The sequence below is a fragment of the Crinia signifera genome, chromosome 1 (assembly GCF_055691185.1).
Source record: "Crinia signifera chromosome 1, ASM5569118v1, whole genome shotgun sequence".
In the NCBI taxonomy this organism is placed as follows: Eukaryota; Metazoa; Chordata; class Amphibia; order Anura; family Myobatrachidae; genus Crinia; species Crinia signifera.
Genome location: NC_139217.1, coordinates 245,998,533 through 246,020,271, shown reverse-complemented (window position 1 = coordinate 246,020,271; position 21,739 = coordinate 245,998,533). Strand labels below are relative to the sequence as shown.

At 41.9% G+C, this 21,739-nt stretch overlaps 1 protein-coding gene across 1 annotated transcript in view; it reads right to left on the bottom strand.

Annotated features, from left to right (window-relative positions):
- Window positions 1-21,739, bottom strand: part of FBXO10 (F-box protein 10) — a 143,391-nt gene that overhangs the window by 65,817 nt on the left and 55,835 nt on the right. The window contains exon 6 of the mRNA XM_083179690.1: window positions 21,220-21,356. Coding sequence (XP_083035816.1) covers window positions 21,220-21,356 — 137 coding nt within the window. The remainder of the gene's footprint in view (window positions 1-21,219; window positions 21,357-21,739) is intronic.

Genomic DNA, 21,739 nt, shown 5'->3' with positions numbered 1-21,739 from the left:
AGTATATTAGAACATACATAGCATTGAATTTGATATAAATAGATAGATCTACAGTATCACAGGAAACTCTTCAGAATCTCCCATGAGAATAACTCCCTTGTTGGCCAAGGGCAAGAACGCTTTTCTCACAACAACAAACTTGAATCCCGTTTAGAGCAGAATATACAATATTTTAAATAAATGTAGGTTTCCATGATTTTTCTTTCAGCAGAACTTCTTTATGAGAGACTAAGTCTTTAGGGCACTTGCATATTTATTTTTCCTGCTTATGATACGGTGTGCTTTATAGAACATGCATGCATCCTTTCTCTATTAAGAAGAAAAATAATGCGTCAATACATGACCTTCACTGTACACTATATGCCTGTGCACTGTAGCTGGAGAACAGCAAGAGTATATTTATCATGTAGTATGAGTAATGGGAGATTTACATAACCAAAATAATGCCTAAAAACCAGGTGATTTTCTGATTTTATTTCCGTGGCATCAGCATTTCCATAAACCAGTCTTCAGCAGAGACGAGCTTTCCCTTCCAATAGATACTACTAGCAACAGTATAGCATTATTTCCTAATTAAAGGTTGTTGCTTTCTCACTTTGGCATTATAGATTTATGTACTGTGCCAGTATATAATTATTGTACCGTTTGCAAGATACATCTAAATGCTCGTACAATATCACTCCTTCTTTTTCCCTAGGAAATCTAAAAAGATTAATGGCAAATGCAGTTATAGTGCATATAAAATCCCCACAAATCTGTTGATTTATTTGACATACATAGTAAGCAATCATTGCTTTGTAATAACTGAAATGCTATACTAGAAAAGGCATAATGTACAGTAAAAGGCTATATTCATACAAGTTCACACAAGCAAATCAAATCAATTGCAGGGAAATTATTAAGTATCTTAGCCTTACAGTAATAATGAAAAAACTTATGCCATATTTACAATAATTATATATGAATATCAATCGCATACATATACACACCCATCTCTCACTCTCTATCTATATATCTATCAAGGGCACGGACGAAAAAGAACGCGTACAAGGAGAGGTGGCCAAAACCTCCGGGAAATCAAAGCCCAACTACCGCCGATAGATGTTGTCATTAACCTGTCCTCCCATCAATTAACAAAGGTTGAAAAACAAGTGCTGAATAAAGGCCTTTCGTTCGTACCTGTGAATAAATTCAAAGAACTAGATTGGAGAGTGGAGGTATCCAAACATCAAAGAATCCTTAAATTAAAGGAATACTACTTTAACCAAGGCCCTGCAGCAGAGGCACATGATGTGAAACACCCATTCAAGAAAAAGTCACATTTTGACCCCTTAAGCTTAAACCCGGCCATTAAAAGCTATTCCAGATCCCTTGAAAAGGTCATCTTGGATGAAGCCAGAGCTGGAAACACCCCCAGGAACAATTTGTCCAGAGTTGAAATGATGGCAATCAAAGATCTAAAAGCCAACGACAGTATTACAATTCGAATGGCGGATAAGGGAGGGGCAATTGTAGTCCAAGATCTAGACAAATATAAAAATGAACTGCACAGACAGTTGGCGGACACTAAAATTTATGAGAAATTATTGACGGACCCGACAATAAGATACAAAAAGGAAATTGATAAAATCCTACAAGAGGGCGTTAATCTGAACATCATTGATAAAAAGACCATGGAAGCACTACAAGTAGATCATCCCATCATGCCACTACTATACGCACTACCGAAAGTGCATAAAGACCTGCAGTGCCCACCGGGCTGCCCAATAATTTCCGCTCGTGACTCGCTCTTTAGTGTAATAGCCAAATACCTAGATTTTTGGATACAACCGGTGATATCAAACCAGGCAACCTTTCTAAAAGATACCACTGAGTTATTGATTAAATTGGAGAAGACTACCTTGCCCAAAGACAAATATTTGATGTGTTGCATTGATGTGGTCTCCCTCTACACCCATATACCACATGACAAAGGACTATTGGCAGTGAAAAAATTGTTGACAGACAATGAGCATTACAAAGGCCCAGAAATTCCTTTCTTTCTGGAACTACTGGAACAAACCCTAAAAAAAATTTTTTTTCTGTTTGATGGCTCCTACTATAGGCAAATCCTTGGGTGCGCCATGGGCAGCAATGTAGCACCGGCATTCGCAAATGCTTACATGTTTGACGTGGAACATCATCTATTCTTGGATAATCCAAAATTGAAAGCCGGAATAGGACTATTTTGTCGCTACATAGATGACATTGTTATGGTCTGGTGAAGAGTCCGAGTTCCACACAATCATGGAAGAGATCAATCTCCAAGATCCAACAATAAAGTTTACTTACACGTGTAGTAACACTGAAGTACACTACTTGGATGTTATGATTAAACAACATGAAGGGCAACGGTCTACGTCCATATATTATAAACCAACGGACAAAAACACCTTTTTACATGCCTCCTCTTTCCATCCAACCGCCTTGAAACACAGTTTGCCTTTCTCACAATTCCTGAGAATTAGAAGAATTACCAGCGATGAACAACTGGCGTCATCTCAAATGGATGATCTTATGCACAAGTTCTTACAGCGCGGATACCAAAAATCAGATCTAGAAGCCGCCAAACAGAAAGCAATGTCCACAACCAGATCATCGTGCCTAAAATCTAAAGACAAAACCGAGAGAAAGGACATCCTCCCATTTGTAACAGAATATACCACTTCCAGCACGAAAATCTCAAAAGTGGGCAAACGCTTCTGGCCAATCATACAGAATGATCCAGGCCTAAAACCTCTACAGAAGACCAGTCTACTAAGCTGCCAAAAAAGAGGGAGAAACTTGACAGACCTTCTGGTGAAAAACGATGATCTACCACAGGCTAAGTCACCATAAGCCACTTCCTGACAAAAAAACCTGGCTCATATGTGCAGTCACCTAGAAGTAGGGCCTGACATCACCCACCCATACTCTGGTAGAAGACTGGCCATCAAACATGTCTTGAGTTGCCATGACAAGTTTGTTATATATATAATAAAATGTGGACTTGCCTACATGGGCAAAACTATCTGTAGCTTCCGCGAAAGGGCAGGACAACACATATCAGCTATCCGATTGGCCCTGGCTGGTAGAGAGGTGGACCAGCCAGTGGCCAGACACTTCAAGCAAGTCGGACACACTTTGGCCCAGTTGAGATATAAGCTTGTAGACCATGTCCCTCTCCCAAAGAGAGGTGGAGATCGAGGTCGCATTGTGCTGCAGAAAGAAGTACAGTGGATCAAGAAGATGGACATCCTGGCCCCTAGAGGCCTAAACGAAAGTTGTAGTTTGAACTGCTTTCTGTAAAAACATCAATAATATTCTGGTAGCTTTGAGAGTCTTAATAGCTGTTCAATTATGATATGTTTAACCATTATATGCTAATTATAGATATGCATTCAGAATGACAGTGCCAGGTCCTCTTATCAAGCATTGATAATAGTCATTAGCAGGATATCAGTATTCTTAGACCATTCAATAATTTTTTCACTAAACATGAGGCGATTGTCTCCTATATGTAATTTTTATTTAGATGTGTGTTTTAGAAGTTTCACCATTCTCTATGTCTTTCAGCCCATCCGGAGCGGCTACAGTGAGGGAGAAGCCGCCGCAAACAGGGCTGTGTCACGTATAGGCATTGCTGGGCAACGAGGGAAGCCGGAAGACATCGGGTGATCTCAGCAAGCTGGATCACGTGAGTAACCTGAACTCCCCCTGACACCAAGACGCGCTGACACAGGAAGCAGCCAGTCTGTGTGTGAGCGTGCGCTCCCCCCGCCCGGAAGTGGCCGGACACCGGGATCATCCCCACAGGCATCGGTAAGGTATAAATACCGTCTTATTGCAATGCACTTTTACACCCTGATGAAAAATTTATAAATACATTTAAAACGTTGGCACACCTGATTGGTTTCCGAGTTCTTCTTTACTGGAGTGCCACCATCATGCACCTGGTACATTATCACTGCCTGATGGTAGCCACTGGATTGTTCAACCTGTAGTGCCACAATTATGAATACCAATGGTGTTTACCTGGGTTTACACTAGATATATCATATGTTCGATAGAATAGAATTGCCCATAGCAACATCTCATCTTCAATAGAACTCTCATGGTACTTATATGTTAGTTGGGCGCCCACTAAGCTATTTGCTTAGTTTTACGCGTCCGCTCGCCTCGCTGCATTCGCCACACTATATAAGATCAACTCCATGCCGACATGGATAGTGGGGGTATGAGCGTACTAACTATAGTGGGCGCCCAACTAACATATAAGTACCACTCTCATCTTATTAAATAAACCCCATAGTGTTGACTATGCAGTATAGTCGATGGACGATATATATCTCTAAGTCCCTGTTGTGTCTGTTTCTTCAGGATAATCTTGAAAACCACTGGATGGTTTCTGATGTTTTTTTCACAATTCTATAGACTGTGTAGAGTATTTGACGAAGAAGGTTTGAGTGTATGAAGCATTAATCCATGACAAATGGTAGCTTTTCACTGCTTGGGGATGTTACTGCTTAAACCGTTAAAGATACAATAACAACTATGGACTTTACGTCATACTATGTAGAGATTGATACTTATTATCTAGTTTCTCCATACAAATGGATACAACATTTCAGTTTTTCTTTTTTCCATTTCTATTTAATTTATGTGAAAATCAATTACTGTTTCTCAATGTAATCTTATAAAGACCTTGGTTAAAAAAAACTATGGCTGTAAATTCAAAATTGTTCCTGCCTGAAGCTAGATATATTTGTACATCTGGCTGTGTGTGTATGGGTGGTCTGTCTACAGCAAATACTGTACACGTGCAGCAGGAATTGAAGTCAAAGCAGGACGTCATAACGTCACATTGATTGGCTAATCAGTAAATGTGTATACTGTAATTTTATGAACCAGCTGACCGGGTGGCACGACAACCAGTCGGCTATCAAGTCATCTAGATGTGTCCCCAGCTTTACACAGAGTTCTCATATCAGTATTTGTAATATCTTCATAACAAATGATATTTGAGAAAGATATGTAAATAATCTCTCCATTTGCACATCTTTATTGAAATACAATTGTCATGAGCACATAAAAGTTGCCAGACAGCCTGCACTTTGCTTTGAACATAATGGATCTTATTACGAGTGTACAAACTGAAAGAAAGATAGTTACAATATTGCCAATATTTTTATTTGTAATATCGAGCAACGGGGCACTAGATAGGGTTGCCCTCATATCCTGCACTATTTGCTGTTGCTTAAGAACCACTGGCACGCACAATTAGGGTACATCCAGTTATAATGGGGCTTCAGCTTGGTTCTAAGATTGATACATTTGCCTTATATGTGGATGACCTTTTTCTACAAGATTGGCTATGGCAGCAGTTCTGAAGGTCATGGAAAAATGTGGTAAATATTCCGACCTCACCACCAACTAGAATAAATCCTCCTTTATACCATTGGTGGGATCATCTCCCACTAGCCTGGGATAGCAAATTTAAATATCTAGGAGTATTGATTACTAACGATAAACTGTATACCCTTTAAAGTTTGCTACTGTACCTTTAGAGTAGTAGAAAATGACTTTATAGAGCACAGTGGTATGTACATATTCTGCATGGGGCTAGTTCCAAATTTGAGAAAATCTGGTCTAGATGGCTGGAATCCTCATACACATCCGTCACAAGTCTTTTGTAGTACAGTTAATAGGGCTGTTATTGCTTGGCACTATCATCAAGTAGAAGTTTATTTACTGTATGACACTCTTTTCTCTTGTACAAGAATTCGGCCAGGGTCAGCGTAGCAATTTTTTATGTTCTTATGGTCTTACTAGCTGTAGTATTCTTTTTTTTTTTTTGTAACTTTAAATCTTTATTTCATTTTTCAAACAATTGCAAGACATATACGTACATACATACAAACAAACATACAGTGGTACAGATCGTATAAAAGTTACAGACATGTAGTGGTACAATTCATCATAGACTTTAGCTAAGGGGGACTGCGCTGCTCAGCTGATGTGTTGCCTGTTTTACCCATATTTGCAGGGGAGGCCAGCAGAGCAAACAGGAGTCAAACGTTTAATAAATGAAACTTGCCAGCCACACTGCTGTCGGTGGTTAATATTACGTTCAGTTCTAGTTGAATTAACTCTTCGAGGGCGTACACACAGTCTCACCTACACACAATTAGATATCAATCAAAGGTATGTACTAACATCAGTGACCGGTATTACACTAGAGAGCGTCCTTCCAGGGGTAATTGCCAATGGGTCTGCTACTATCCTCGAGCTCAGAGCTCGTTCAGGATTCACCCAATAATAGCAGCCCAGTCTTATTTAAACACTCCGGGTAACCGGATGCTAATTTTAGGTGTAGAGCTGCAAGGTTTTTTTCCCCATGTCCTGAGCCACTCGGGTTCTATATCCCTATAGAACGCTGTGCTCAGCGCTGTTCAAACACCAAAACAAAATGCTGGGTAGGGATTATAGACCAATTGACTGTCTACCACTTCCGTAACAGATTTAGTAATAAAATGTCACACTGTAGAATGATAAATTATACTTGTATCGTGGCAAGTCGGACCTATATTCTCCCGTGAATCATTCCAAAGAATAATGTTTTAGGGACATGCTCATCTTGGGACCCTTATGGAGCTTGTAGCAGGAAGATTTTTTTTTTCACTTGTATCCCGGCACACTGCCTCCACTAATGATCGTGCCTGTGGAGTGTCTCAGGAATGTCTCAGGATGCACCGTCCTACTTGCGGAGAAGGGGTATAGCGTGGTATGGATGCTGCTAATAATCATCATCTCTGGCGTTCTGTGACCATCACCTGGCCGCTGCGGGTATAATGCACCTGAGGTGGGGGGCTGTAGGCGGCGGTTCGGGGGCATCCAGCTGCCCTCACCCCAACTCTGCACAGCTATGAGGTTGCGTACTTGCTGGACCCATGTCCCCCGCACGGCCCCCCTGCGGGCCTGGTCTTCCTGCTCCGGGCTCCCCCCTCCTCATCGCTGGTGCCCACATCCCCTTCCTGGTAGGCTGGCTGTGAGCACTGAGCAGGCTGCAGAGAAGGGAGTCAACATGGCTGGGGAGGGGCGCTGATAGAATATTAGCCCCATCTGTCATTCTGTGACTCTGCCCAGCGTTATACACATACACTCACAGAGTGACAGATCTGGGCAAATATATAAGAGATTATGGGTACAACTCTCTAATAAACCAGATGCTATTTTAGCAATGCTATGGTCTTTAAGTTTATACTGCCTTTACTCTGTGTTTTGACAGTGTAATATTCTCCTGTACAGTTTGCGGCCAGTAATGACAAGATGGAGAGGGCCCCCCTGTCTAAATTTACCTAGGCCCTCCGAAGGCTTAGTTCGACCCTGACTCTTAGGACAACCACCACTTCTTGTTTTTTTTCGATTCCTGAAATATGGGTCCTCTAAATGAATAATATTGGTGTTTAAGATTTATTCATTGAAAAATATTCTTAACAGGAACTACAGGGAATTTAATTGATCACGGTAAATTTTACTTAAAAAAAAAAACCACCACAACACAAAGGCTTTTTTCACAAATGCTTTGCATAAAGTTTTTTTTTTTCGGTCTAATTTTGCTATCAGGGTATAGCACAAATTACAAAGGAAAATAGGCCTTAACCCTTTGCATGCCAACATCTCTGTGAGAGATGCAAAAAATATCCATTAAAAATGCCAGCGTTGCTCACATTTGCTATGTAAATTCAAATACAAAATGTGTAAAAAAAGATTAGATTTCCTATATGGAGGTAAACATTACAGGTCATTATGATGAATAGAAATGTTTGCTTGCCAATTTTCACACCTATTTTGACAAATTCACTTGGCACCGAAAGGGTTAAATCGGTACAAAATTTGATTTAAAAGGTTTAGAAGGCTGTATTTTACAGGTTGCCCAATGGATAACATCAATCCTGAGTTCCTTTGTGTTTCTATTCAGCAAGCATTTTCTTGTCACTCAGTAGGGTTAAGTACAAACAAATAAGACAAAGTAATTGCATACTCAAATTCTGTCTCTGTGCAAGAGTAATTCAATTTCTCATGTATTAATAGCTATTTTACAAGATAAATTGCCACCATGAAGATGAAATACAATAGAAATTGGAAAGCATGGCAAATGCAATACTATGTTATTTACTGTAAATTACTGTTGCTAGTTTTTGTAGTATAACAAAGCCACTTAAACATACATAAAGCTTGTACCCAATGTTCACATTAAATAGCAAAGCACATGCACTACATATCTAACACTAATACTTTTCACTAGGTAAAATAACAAAGCTTGCATTCTTTGTTACGGGATCACAACAGTGTTAATAATTAATGCTTTAAGGAGGCAATTAAGAGAGCTGATGTCCTCTTTTAATGAAAGAGTATCTCCTATCATATTGTTTATCAGTGTTCGGTACTTATGTATTATCTGGGCTTCCATGTTAAATGCACCCCATTTTTCATACCCCTACTATCCAACTATGCATGGAGTTGATTTTATATAGTGTGGCGAGCGCAGCGAGCCACCGTGCCCCAAGCGTGGCGCGCGCAGCGTGCCCACGAGGGGACGTGGTCTCATGAGAAAAACGGGAGCCCAGATATTACATAAGTACCCAGTGTTCCAATAAAACGTTGAATTATCTGGATGTCCAATTAACCATCCGGGTAGGGAAACTACAAACTGGTGTATACTTGAAATTAACTGACAAGAACACCCTATTATGGTCCAATAATAATCATCAGAGAGCCCTCAAATTGTGATTCCCCTTATCACAAATGATCCGACTGGTGAGAATCTCCAGTGACCCTTCCGGTCTACCAACAGAACTCAGTGACAAGCAGTGAGGTTAGAGTCAGGTGAGACGGGCAACGAGGGGACAGTGACAGCGTGTCACAGGGCTGAACCACTACTTGAAGTGTACCAGGGATATGGTGATGGGAAGAGGGAATTTTGCGCCTCCTCACCCGCCAAAAAATAATCTCTCAGCACATGTTACATCAGACCCACCTGCAGAGCATATGGTTTTGTCCATTTGAGGAGAAAGTTGCCTCTGAGAGTGAATCAGAATAAGGGGCAATATCCTTACCAAGTTCAAACACCCAGAGAACACTTTTACATACAAAATAAACCATGTACTAGCCTATATGTCAATCTTTGTCATCTACTAGATCATCTGCCCATGCAGAATATGCTATGTGCGAAAAACAACAAGAACCAAGAGAGCATATTAACTACCATAGGTAGGCCAACAAGGCAGAATTGGTGAACAAAACTGCAGACCAATCTGTGGCCATACATTTCTTGAGCTCTGGGAACTGAAACATCTGGCCATTGGCCACATACCACTTTGTTTTGGGCTTTTCCTATATCAGCACCTCTTTACGTCTTCTCTATTTACTTTTTTTGAGTCACCTGTCTAGCACTTTCTCACACACGTGGTTTTGACCCCATAGGCCATCCTACGTGTACAGCGATCTCAGCATTGCTAGTTGCTATGGCACCCGGGTGCCAGTTGCATCATGATCTCATTCATCAGAGACTCACCGGGCATGTATGGTCACACATAAGCTGGTTCCAGAGCAGTTCACCAGGTGGGCTTCTTCTCTACTGGATCTATTTATAGGTACATTTAACACACACCATTTGTTCTGTACACATTGAAAAAGAGGCACCTGTGTCATGAAACGTCGCTCTATGGATGTACATGTGTCAATACATGTTCAAAGAATTTGTTGAGTGTAGCTGCTTGCTCATTTATCTTAATTGGCAGGTGAGTATATTTTTATTTAATTATTTATTTATGTATTAAGGTGAGTACGTTTACTATGGTGAGTGCTGAGCTCTGTATTTTTTTTATTTATTTAAGCAATGTGGTCACAGGCCAGTGCACCCCAATCTGGGAAATGTCACTCAGCAGGAAACTGGTTACAGCATCACATTCTAGTTCCTGACAAACAATATTGCTATACACTCCAATGGTAGCCTCAGACCCCCAGGCCCCAGCCTATCGCCTGGCCAGCTTATCCAGACAGATAATCATATAGACAGATGATTTTGTTAAAGCGTTCTCATTTTTTTAACCCCTTCCTGACAGAGCCAGTTTTTGCGTTCCTGACAGAGCCCTTTTTTTCAAATCTGACATGTCTCACTTAAGTGGGGATAACTTTTTTTTGCTTTTACTTATCCCAGTGATTTTGAGATTGTTTTTTCGTGACACATTGTACTTCAAATTAGTGGTAAATTTGGGTCGATACAGTCTGTGTTTTTTTGTGAAAAATACCAAAATATCGTGAAAAAATGGAAAATTTAGCGATTTGCAAAATGTTAAATTTTCTGCTTGTGAGACAAATAATCTTACCACTCAAAATAGTGAATAACTAACATAGACCATATGTCTACTTTATGTTGACATCATTATTTCAACTTCCTTTTAATTTTTTGGGACACTAGGAGGCTTACAATATGAATAGCAAATTCTCAAATTTTCAAGAAAATTTCAAACACTGATTTTTTTAGGGACCAGTTCAGTTCTGATGTGACTTTGAGGGACTTGTATGTGAGACACCCCCATAAATGATGCCATTTCAAAAACTGCACCCCTCACAGTATTCAAAACAGCATTTTGGAAGTTTGTTAACCCTTTAGGTGTTTCACAGGAATTAAAACAAAGTGTAGGTGAAATTTCAAAATTACTTTTTTTTTGCAGATTTGCAATTTTAATACATTTTTCTAAGGAACACAGTACATTTTACTAGAGAAATGTGACTGAAAATTGATTCCCCCAATTCTTTTGTTTTCATAAATATCCTATATGTGGCCCTAGTGTGCACGGTGACCAAACCACAGGCTTCATAATAGAAGGAGCACCTACTTGATTTTGGAGCCTCCTTTTTATGAGATTATTTTTTAGGCACCATGTAGGTTTCTAGGCACCATAAGATGCTAAAAGTTAGGAACCCCCCCACAAGTGACCCCATTTTGCAAACTACACCCCTCAGGGAATTCATCTAGGGGTATAGTGTACATTTCAAACCCCCAGGGGTTTCACCAATTGTGGTACAACTGGGCAGTGAAAATGAAAAATTATTTTTTTTACACAAAAATACAGTTCTGGCTCCAAATTTGTCATTTTCAGAAGGTATGAAGGAGACAAAGCACCCCAAAATCTGTGCCCCAATTTCTCCCGAGTACGGCAATGCCTCACATGTGACCAAAAAATACCAGTTGGGTGCATGGCAGGACTCAGAAGGGAAGGAGTGATTTTTGGATTTTGCAGCTCAGATTCTGGTGGAATTTTGGTGGGTGCTATGTCGCATTAGCAAGACCCCCAAAGCACCAATACAGTGGAACCCCCCCACAAGTCACCCCATTTTGAAAACTACACCCCTCAGGGAATTCATCTAGGGGTATAGTGTACATTTCAAACCCCCAGGGGTTTCACCAATTTTGATACAAGTGGGCAGTGAAAATGAAAAATTACATTTTTTTACACAAAAATGCAGTTCTGGCTCAAAATTTTTCATTTTCAGAAGGTATGAAGGAGAAAAAGCACCCCAAAATCTGTGCCCCAATTTCTCCCGAGTACGGCAATGCCTCACATGTGACCAAAAAATACCAGTTGGGTGCATGGCAGGACTCAGAAGGGAAGGAGTGATTTTTGGATTTTGCAGCACAGATTCTGGTGGAATGAATGGTGGGTGCTATGTTGCACCAATACAGTGGAACCCCCCCACAAGTCACCCCATTTTGCAAAGTACACCCCTCAGGGAATTCATCTAGGGGTATAGTGTACATTTCAAACCCCCAGGGGTTTCACCAATTTTGATACAAGTGGGCAGTGAAAATGAAAAATTACATTTTTTTACACAAAAATGCAGTTCTGGCTCAAAATTTTTCATTTTCAGAAGGTATGAAGGAGAAAAAGCACCCCAAAATATGTGCCCCAATTTCTCCCGAGTACGGAAATGCCTCACATGTGACCAAAAAATACCATTTGGGTGCATGGCAGGACTCAGAACGGAAGGAGTGATTTTTGGATTTTGCGGCTCAGATTCTGGTGGAATTTTGGTGGGTGCTATGTCGCATTAGCAAGACCCCCCAAGCACCAATACAGTGGAACCCCCCCACAAGTCACCCCATTTTGAAAACTACACCCCTCAGGGAATTCATCTAGGGGTATAGTGTACATTTCAAACCCCCAGGGGTTTCACCAATTTTGATACAAGTGGGCAGTGAAAATGAAAAATTACATTTTTTACACAAAAATGCAGTTCTGGCTCAAAATTTTTCATTTTCAGAAGGTATGAAGGAGACAAAGCACCCCAAAATCTGTGCCCCAATTTCTCCCGAGTACGGCAATGCCTCACATGTGACCAAAAAATACCATTTGGGTGCATGGCAGGACTCAGAAGGGAAGGAGTGATTTTTGGATTTTGCAGCTCAGATTCTGGTGGAATTTTGGTGGGTGCTATGTCGCATTAGCAAGACCCCCCAAGCACCAATACAGTGGAACCCCCCCACAAGTCACCCCATTTTGCAAACTACACCCCTCAGGGAATTCATCTAGGGGTATAGTGTACATTTCAAACCCCCAGGGGTTTCACCAATTTTGATACAAGTGGGCAGTGAACATGAAAAATTACATTTTTTACACAAAAATGCAGTTCTGGCTCAAAATTTTTCATTTTCAGAAGGTATGAAGGAGAAAAAGCACCCCAAAATCTGTGCCCCAATTTCTCCCGAGTACGGCAATGCCTCACATGTGACCAAAAAATACCAGTTGGGTGCATGGCAGGACTCAAAAGGGAAGGAGTGATTTTTGGATTTTGCAGCTCAGATTCTGGTGGAATTTTGGTGGGTGCTATGTCGCATTAGCAAGACCCCCCAAGCACCAATACAGTGGAACCCCCCCACAAGTCACCCCATTTTGCAAACTACACCCCTCAGGGAATTCATCTAGGGGTATAGTGTACATTTCAAACCCCCAGGGGTTTCACCAATTTTGATACAAGTGGGCAGTGAACATGAAAAATTACATTTTTTACACAAAAATGCAGTTCTGGCTCAAAATTTTTCATTTTCAGAAGGTATGAAGGAGAAAAAGCACCCCAAAATCTGTGCCCCAATTTCTCCCGAGTACGGCAATGCCTCACATGTGACCAAAAAATACCAGTTGGGTGCATGGCAGGACTCAGAAGGGAAGGAGTGATTTTTGGATTTTGCAGCACAGATTCTGGTGGAATGAATGGTGGGTGCTATGTTGCACCAATACAGTGGAACCCCCCCACAAGTCACCCCATTTTGCAAACTACACCCCTCAGGGAATTCATCTAGGGGTATAGTGTACATTTCAAACCCCCAGGGGTTTCACCAATTTTGATACAAGTGGGCAGTGAAAATGAAAAATTACATTTTTTTACACAAAAATGCAGTTCTGGCTCAAAATTTTTCATTTTCAGAAGGAATGAAGGAGACAAAGCACCCCAAAATCTGTGCCCCAATTTCTCCCGAGTACGGCAATGCCTCATGTGTGACCAAAAAGTGGCAGGACTCAGAAGGAAGGAGTGATATTTGGATTTTGCAGCACAAATTCTGGTGGAATGATGGTGGGTGCTATGTCGCATTAGCAAGACCCCCAAAGCACCAATACAGTGGAACCCCCCCACAAGTGACCCCATTTTGCAAACTACACCCCTCAGGGAATTCATCTAGGGGTATAGTGTACATTTCAAACCCCCAGGGGTTTCACCAATTTTGATACAAGTGGGCAGTGAACATGAAAAATTACATTTTTTACACAAAAATGCAGTTCTGGCTCAAAATTTTTCATTTTCAGAAGGTATGAAGGAGAAAAAGCACCCCAAAATCTGTGCCCCAATTTCTCCCGAGTACGGCAATGCCTCACATGTGACCAAAAAATACCAGTTGGGTGCATGGCAGGACTCAGAAGGGAAGGAGTGATTTTTGGATTTTGCGGCTCAGATTCTGGTGGAATGAATGGTGGGTGCTATGTGGCATTAGCAAGACCCCCGAAGCACGGTGAAATTATGAACCTAATATTCCATAGATGTGTGGTATATTTTAAAACACTCCTTTATACATAGGCCGGGTTTGTCGGGGCAAGTGTCACACTGGAAAATAGTTTGCTTTCTTATTCCCTTTTTATAGCAAACTTTGCACCTTTTTTGTGTCCTGCCCTTTTTTCCAGTGGAGGGGATTTCATCAGGAAAATGCTGCCCTGGTACAATACGGGGGCCAGTACTAGAAGTACTGGGGCCCTCTGCCTGCTGGTTCCCAAATATTAGGCCCTTTATGACTTCCTCTTGAAAGTGCATAAATGTCCCCCTCTGGCCGGTAGAACGGAATAGCACGTAAGCGTTATACAGTGCCATCTGGATGATATACACGGCCACCTTCTTGTACCAGATTTTTGTTTTCCGCAGGGCACTGTACGGCTTCAGTACCTGATCTGAAAGATCCACTCCGCCCATGTACCTATTGTAATCCAGGATACAATTAGGTTTGGAGGTGTGGGTACTGGTACCTCGTACAGGGACGGAGGTGGTACTGTCTCCGTGAATTGTTGTCAGTATAAGGACATCCCTCTTGTCCTTATATTTGACCAACAACATATTTTCGTTGCATATTCCCCTGCTTTCACCCCTTCTCATTACTTGGGCAATGTGCGTTTTTGGGAGGCCTCTTTGGTTCTTGCGCACAGTACCGCAAGCTGCTGTACCTCTTGAACCAAGGGCCTTAAACAGGGGGATGCTAGTGTAAAAGTTATCCACATAGAGGTGATAACCTTTATCCAGGAAGGGGTGCACTAAATCCCAGACAATTTTCCCACTAACACCTACGAGGGAGGGGGGGCATTCTGGCGGTTGAATTCTTGAATCCTTCCCTTCATAAACCCTAAACCTGTGGGTGTACCCTGAGGTGCTTTCACACAGTTTATACATTTTTATGCCATACCTTGCCCTCTTACTGGGAAGGTACTGGCGGAATTTAACCCTTCCTTTAAAATGTATAAGGGACTCGTCGATACAAATAAATTTTTCAGGGATGTACACCTCTTCAAATTTGGCACTGAAATGATCAATGACCGGCCTGACTTTGAATAGCCGGTCAAAGGTGGGATCATCTCTGGGTGGGCACTGTGCATTATCGGTGTAATGTATAAATTTAAGAATTGTCTCAAATCGAGTCCGGGGCATGGCCATACGGTAAAATGGAGTACTGTACAGAACATCTGTACTCCAATATTGCCTAATTTCTGGCTTTTTTACTATGCCCATATGAAACACCAGACCCCAAAACGTCATCATCTCTACTGCATCTACAGGGGTCCACCTAGCAAATGATGACGTGGGGTTTTGAGCAATAAACTGCTGGGCATATAAATTAGTTTGGTCCACCATTAAATTTATAAAATCATCAGAGAAAAATAATTTGAAAAAGTCAATTTCTCTGAGACCTGTGGAATCAAATTGGATTCCTGGCATGGCCAAAAACTCAGGAACCTGGGGCTCAAAATTGTCTGGTGGTGGGGTCCATACTAGATCAATTATTGGGGGGGGAATCTCAGCTGATCTACGGGGGCGTCTTTGAGGGGGTCCCTCATCACCAGAGGAGGAAGAGGAGCTTAAGACGAATCCTTCAAATTCCCCGCTTGCATCACTGCCTGTGTCAGAGTCAGAGGCAAGCATGGCATATGCCTCCTCCACTGAATACATTCTCCTGGATGACTGGGAGGACATTTGGGAGGACATTTGGGAGGACATTTGGGATGCCATTTTTATTTTTGTGTTACTGGTAGTGAAATGTTTCAACACGTGTATAGTGTAGGGGGGGGTACAAACTTTATTTCAATCCGGGGGGTATGTAGTGTGTATGTGGTGCAGAAAAAAAAAAATACTTTATACCAATAAAAAAAAAAAAAATGAAGGGGTTAAAAATAAAAAATTGAAGGGGTTAAAAAAAAAAAAAAAAGGTCCTGCGCCAAAAATTGAGCACAGATGTTGGTCAGTAACGTCTGTCACTGAACAGCGCTCAAAGGCAACAGGAATCTGATCAAAAAAAAAAAAAAAATTGATCAACCCTGTGCCGAAAAAGCTGATCAGTGATGTACGTCACTGATCGGCGCACAGTGGCCACAGGACACCCACAAAATCAGTGTGTGTAAAAAAAAAATTAAAAAAAGACCCCACAGCACTCACAAAAAAAAAAAAAGGTGATCAGTGATGCGACACTGATTACCAGTGAGGGACAGCAGGTGCACAACCTTTGGTGCAACTGACAGTGCAACTGGCAGCAACTGACAGGTATATATATAAAAAAAAAACCTCTGCGCCCCCAAAAAGTTGCTGATCAGCACAGATATACTGATCAGCACAAAAGGGGGGGTAGCAGACACAAAATATACACTCTCTATCACTCTCTGTCACTATCTCTCTCTATCTCTCTATCTCTCACTATCTCTCACTATCTATCACTCTAGGACACTGCAGCAGCAGCACTGACAGTTATATGTATAAAAAAAAAACTGCACCCCCAAAAAGGGGGGGTAGCAGACACAAAATATACACTCTCTATCACTCTCTGTCACTATCTCTCTATCTCTCACTATCTATCACTATCTATCACTCTATGACACTGCAGCAGCAGCACTGACAGTTATATATATAAAATAAAACCCCTGCACCCCCAAAAAGGGGGGGTAGCAGACACAAATCTCTCTATCTCTCTACCTCTCACTATCTATCACTATCTATCACTGTATGACACTGCAGCAGCAGCACTGACAGTTATATATATATAGAAAACCCCTGCATCCCCAAAAAGGGGGGGTAGCAGACACAAAATATAGCTCTCTCTGTCACTATCTCTCTATCTCTCTCTATCTCTCTCTATCTCTCTCTATCTCTCTCTCTATCTCTCTATCACACTGCAGCAGCAGCAGGAAGTCTCAGGAAGTCAGATCCAGGAAGCGTCCAGCACGCTACAAGCAGTGATAAGGTGATCAGGTAAGGTATTTGCAAGGATCAGGTAAGTATTAGCAAGGATCAGGTCGGTATTCACGGCAGGCAGGCACGGTGACCGTTCTGCACGCTATTCCAGACCGGAATGGCGTCTGCAGCGCAGTCACCGTCAGTTTAAATGTCGCGCCTTGGCTGTGATTGGTCCGTGGGTCCCACGGACCAATCACAGCCTTGGGGGCAGGTGGGGTGAGGGTGGGGTGAGGTGTCATCGTCACCGATGACCCCCTCATGCCCCCTGACGCCCGGCGGTGATTGACACCTGTGTTACCGAGCGTCCGATTCGCTGGTAACACAGGAAAACGCTGTGAATGGCTGTTCACACTGAACAGCCAATCACAGCGATCGCCGACGGGGGGGCGACATCGCAGCCCCCCCTGGGCATGCAGGGACATGTCTGCTGTCAGGGACAGCAGACATCGTCCCTCTGTCACTGCGTCTCGAGACGCAGTGACAGTTTAAACTCATGACGTACATTTATGCCATGTGTCGGGAAGTACCTCCCGGCCATGACGTAAATGTACGTCAAATGTCGGGAAGGGGTTAAAGCAGCAATCAATTACATGGCAAAATCAACCTGGTTTTGCAGTGTAAATGATTGCAGCTTTAAAAAACAAAATGGGATAACTCTCAACAAATACCTCACTTTCTGATTCTTACAACCTATTACATTTGGCCCAAGATTCTTAAGTCAGGTACAAACTAGGCGATGTGTTCTACCGGCAATATTGGCTGCGGCGGGGTGCTGGCATCACATACACTCTTGCCTATGCATGCAGGAATAGGAGGTGTATTAATAAGGTCCTCCCTTTTATGAACTGAACAGATGAGGGAGTTGATCGTTAAGGTAGCATGGGAGTACGCATGGGTAACAATGCTGAGTGTACAAACTAGACAAGAAAGTGAAAGATACCTTGCAGGAGGGCCCTTTTGAGCAATATTTATTACTTTCACATCTAGTGCATATGGGGCTGTAAATGCTGCCAACAAGGCTGCAGTTAATTCCTGATCTTAGTCAAAACCTAGACTGGATATATGTTTAACTGCTGTTATGTGCTTTAACCAGGGAAATCCTGTAATCTCTGCTACATATATAATATATATATATATATATATAATATTTACTTAAAATAATAATAATTTTTGCGAAAAAAAAATCATGAAAAAAAAAGCAATGAGGTTATCTTCAATACTACACCTTCTTTTCTTTTCTTAGATTATTAAAAGGATGAGCAAACACAAAAACATGTATATGGGCTACTTTTTAGAGATTAAATGTCTGCTTAAGAAAAATAAAGTAAAAAAAAAAAAGATAAAATAATTACTGTTCACTCTAGGCTGTTTTAGCAGGGTTTTCACTTATTTTTTAAAAGGGCCCTGCTATAATCGCAAGTGCTGTGAATTCGCAGCAGAGTGAACAGGTCTGAATGCTGTTTAGATTTCATGGCTTCCTACAGATGTGTCCTCATACATTGTGCCTTAATAGCCAAGCACAGGGAGATGCCTGGCATCAGTGAGCTTACAGGTCCTGGGCAACTCAGCGACAGTGTATTTTTCTGTGCCAAAAATGCATCTTTTTTGCATTGTTATGCAAATAAGATGCACACTCCACTAATTAAATGGATATACAACAGGCTTTAGATGCCCTATTGGTGGGGGAAAATTTTTTTTTATACCGTTTTAGTTATTGTATGGTGATCATGTGTATGTGGGCTAGTATATGTAAGATATTCCCCAACTATCGACAATTGTTTTTCTTTAACTAGGGGCAACTAGTGGGCCACATCATATATGGGTAAACACATGGGATGCAGCTGTCACTATGGGCCTTATACTAGTTCACTCTTTCTGACAAAATCCTTCTAAGATGGGCAAAACCATGTGCACTGCAGGTGGGGCAGATGTAAAATGTGCAGAGAGAATTAGATTTGGGTGAGTTATTTTGTTTCTGTGCAGGGTAAATACTGACTGCTCTATTTTTACACTGCAATATAGATCTCACTTTGAAGTAAAACCCCTCCCAAATCTAATTCTCTCTGCACAAGTAACATCTGCCCCACCTGCAGTGCACATGGTTTTGTCCATCTAAGAAGGATTTTGTCAGAAAGAGTGAACTAGAATAAGGCCCTATGTGATGTGATACTGCTCTCCCTCCCATATATGAAAACTACTGTAAGTAGCTTAGAGAAACATTGCTTGGTTATCATAAGTGATCAGCAAGAAATGCTTATTAAGTGGCCTCAACATTTAATGGCTGTCCCTAATTATTTGTTTCCAGCTTCCTTCATGCCTGGAATACATTATTTTTCTGTAGTACAGTAGTACAGGAGTTAATGTCAGATCAGTTTGATCACCATACATTGGGGGACATTACTAAGATGTGAATTCTACTTCACATGTGATGTTGCTATGAGCAACCAATCAGCATATACTTCTTATTTAGCCAACCCTAGTCCTCGAGAGCTACCAACAGTGCATGTTTTGCAGGTCTCCTCACAGAATCACAAGTGAGCTAATTAGCTCCATCTGTGTATCTTTTAAAATGTGTCAGTGATTAATGAGTGCAGCTGTGCAGCAGCTAGGTTGTCTGGAAAATGTGAACTGTTAGTAGCTCTCAAGGGCTAGCACTGCTCTAGAAGATAGTAGACAGGATCTGATTGGTTGCCCATAGCAACATCACATGTGAAGTAGAATACATGCCTTAGTAAATTTACCCCATTAGCTTTTATGAGGGCATACTGTATGGAAAAAGGGACCTCCCTTTTTCAAATGAGGGTACACCCATTTCTCTAAGTGGTAAAATTGGGGAGTTAGAGCTGCTTTTGAGCTGACATGTGCCCTACCGTCCACTATGGCGTGTTGTGAGAATAAAATAGTGCCAAAGCATTGCGAGCGATGCGAGGGGCTGCGGTTCACCTCCAACTGTGTCCATGTCGACTGTGTCAACATTTGGGTCAAAAAGCTGTAAAAAAAAAAAAAACATGTCGACCTAACGAACTGTCGACCTAACCAATGTCGACCTAACGTATACGTCGACATAAACCCATGTCGACCTACAACCATGTCGACCCCCCTGTCGACCCAACGGTGTCTACCTAATGACTGTCGACCTTAGTATTATCAACAAGACGATCCACACCCTGCACTACACCAAAAATGCAGTAAAATCCCTCTTATCAGGGTTTTTATCGCATTTTGGTATGCAGGAAAACCCGCTGGCGATACCCCATAGAAGCCTAAGGGCTTCATTACGCATACCATGCCACCCGCATGGACCCCGACTGACGTCCCACTCACCTGTGTACTTCTAGCCTCCTGCTGTGCTGCCCGGACCAGTGACCTCCTCCTCCCTAGCCCCGTACTTCTCCTTCCTGGTGCAAGTAGGAGGCGGAGCCTGGCAGCAGCAGCTGGGCAGGAGGAGGAGGGAGAGCCACAGGGGACCTGCTGGCTGATTTGCAAAGGGCAGCTCTTATCGCAAAAGCTGCCCTTTGCAATACTAATCGCATATGTTAGAGCATATGAGATTAGAATCATTGTGGTAGCCGGCGGTAAGGGGCGGCGGATGGTAGTGCATCCTGCCACTTGAGTCCTATTTGAGAAGGAGCAAAATATAAATAAAATTATAAATTTTTCCCTATCTAAAACAGAAGACTGACAGGGGTCCCCACTGGTTGTAAGGACAGGTGAGGGCCAAGTAATTTAGCTTTAGGTTTTGATTGGCCCTTGCTGTGGAAGGTAAGTGGGGCTCATCCTCTGCCTTTTTACTGCAAGATATATTGGCGTCGGCTGTGCTGTAGGTTTGTGAACAACACTGTTCATAGACATATCAGGTAAACACTCCTGCAGATCCGCTACCAATGTGACATCCGTTCAATGATATATCGAACGCTATGCACCTAGTATAAGTAGGTTATGGGAAAAATAAATAAACAAGCACAGCAGGTCACAGCCCCCCTAGAGTCAGATAATTCCTTAGGGAAATCTTAAGGTTGAAGCAAAAGTAGTGTAAATACTGTAGGTGAGCTAAAGCAGAACATTACACTGAAGAAATGTTTGTGAAAATACAGTACTGTGTTGTGCATCCTGTAAGGACAAACACAGAAGCATTAAATTGCAACTTGAACAACATACCTCACCACAGGGTTCCCATTGTACAATATATAAATTCCAGCTTCTTTATTCCCATAGATCTGATTGTTGCGGATGCTGCCTTTCCCGTTGCCTAGGACAACAATGCCAGAGCGGAGGCCGCTGTGTATCCTGTTACACTGCCAGTTACATGATGTGCACAAGGAGAGGACAGAAGAGAAAACACAAATATTAATAACAGCAGAGAATTCGCAATCTCTCTTACACAGAATAAGGCTTACAGATCATAACAAACTAATCTACTCTATTGAACATGGGTGGACACTGCATTTGGAAGGTGAAACTATATTTTTCTGTTCCCCATACTCTTTGTTAATTTATATATCCTACTAAGGACCTGCTTCTGAGCCAGATGTACTAGTGATATTGGACGCAGTGAAGCAATGTTTGACATCTGTGTCACACCTGCATTTTGTATACTGATTTTCAGTGCTCAAAGTGGGGCGGTATACAGCGCTATGACATACCGCCACTTAGCGCACTGTGCAAGGCACTTTCCCTC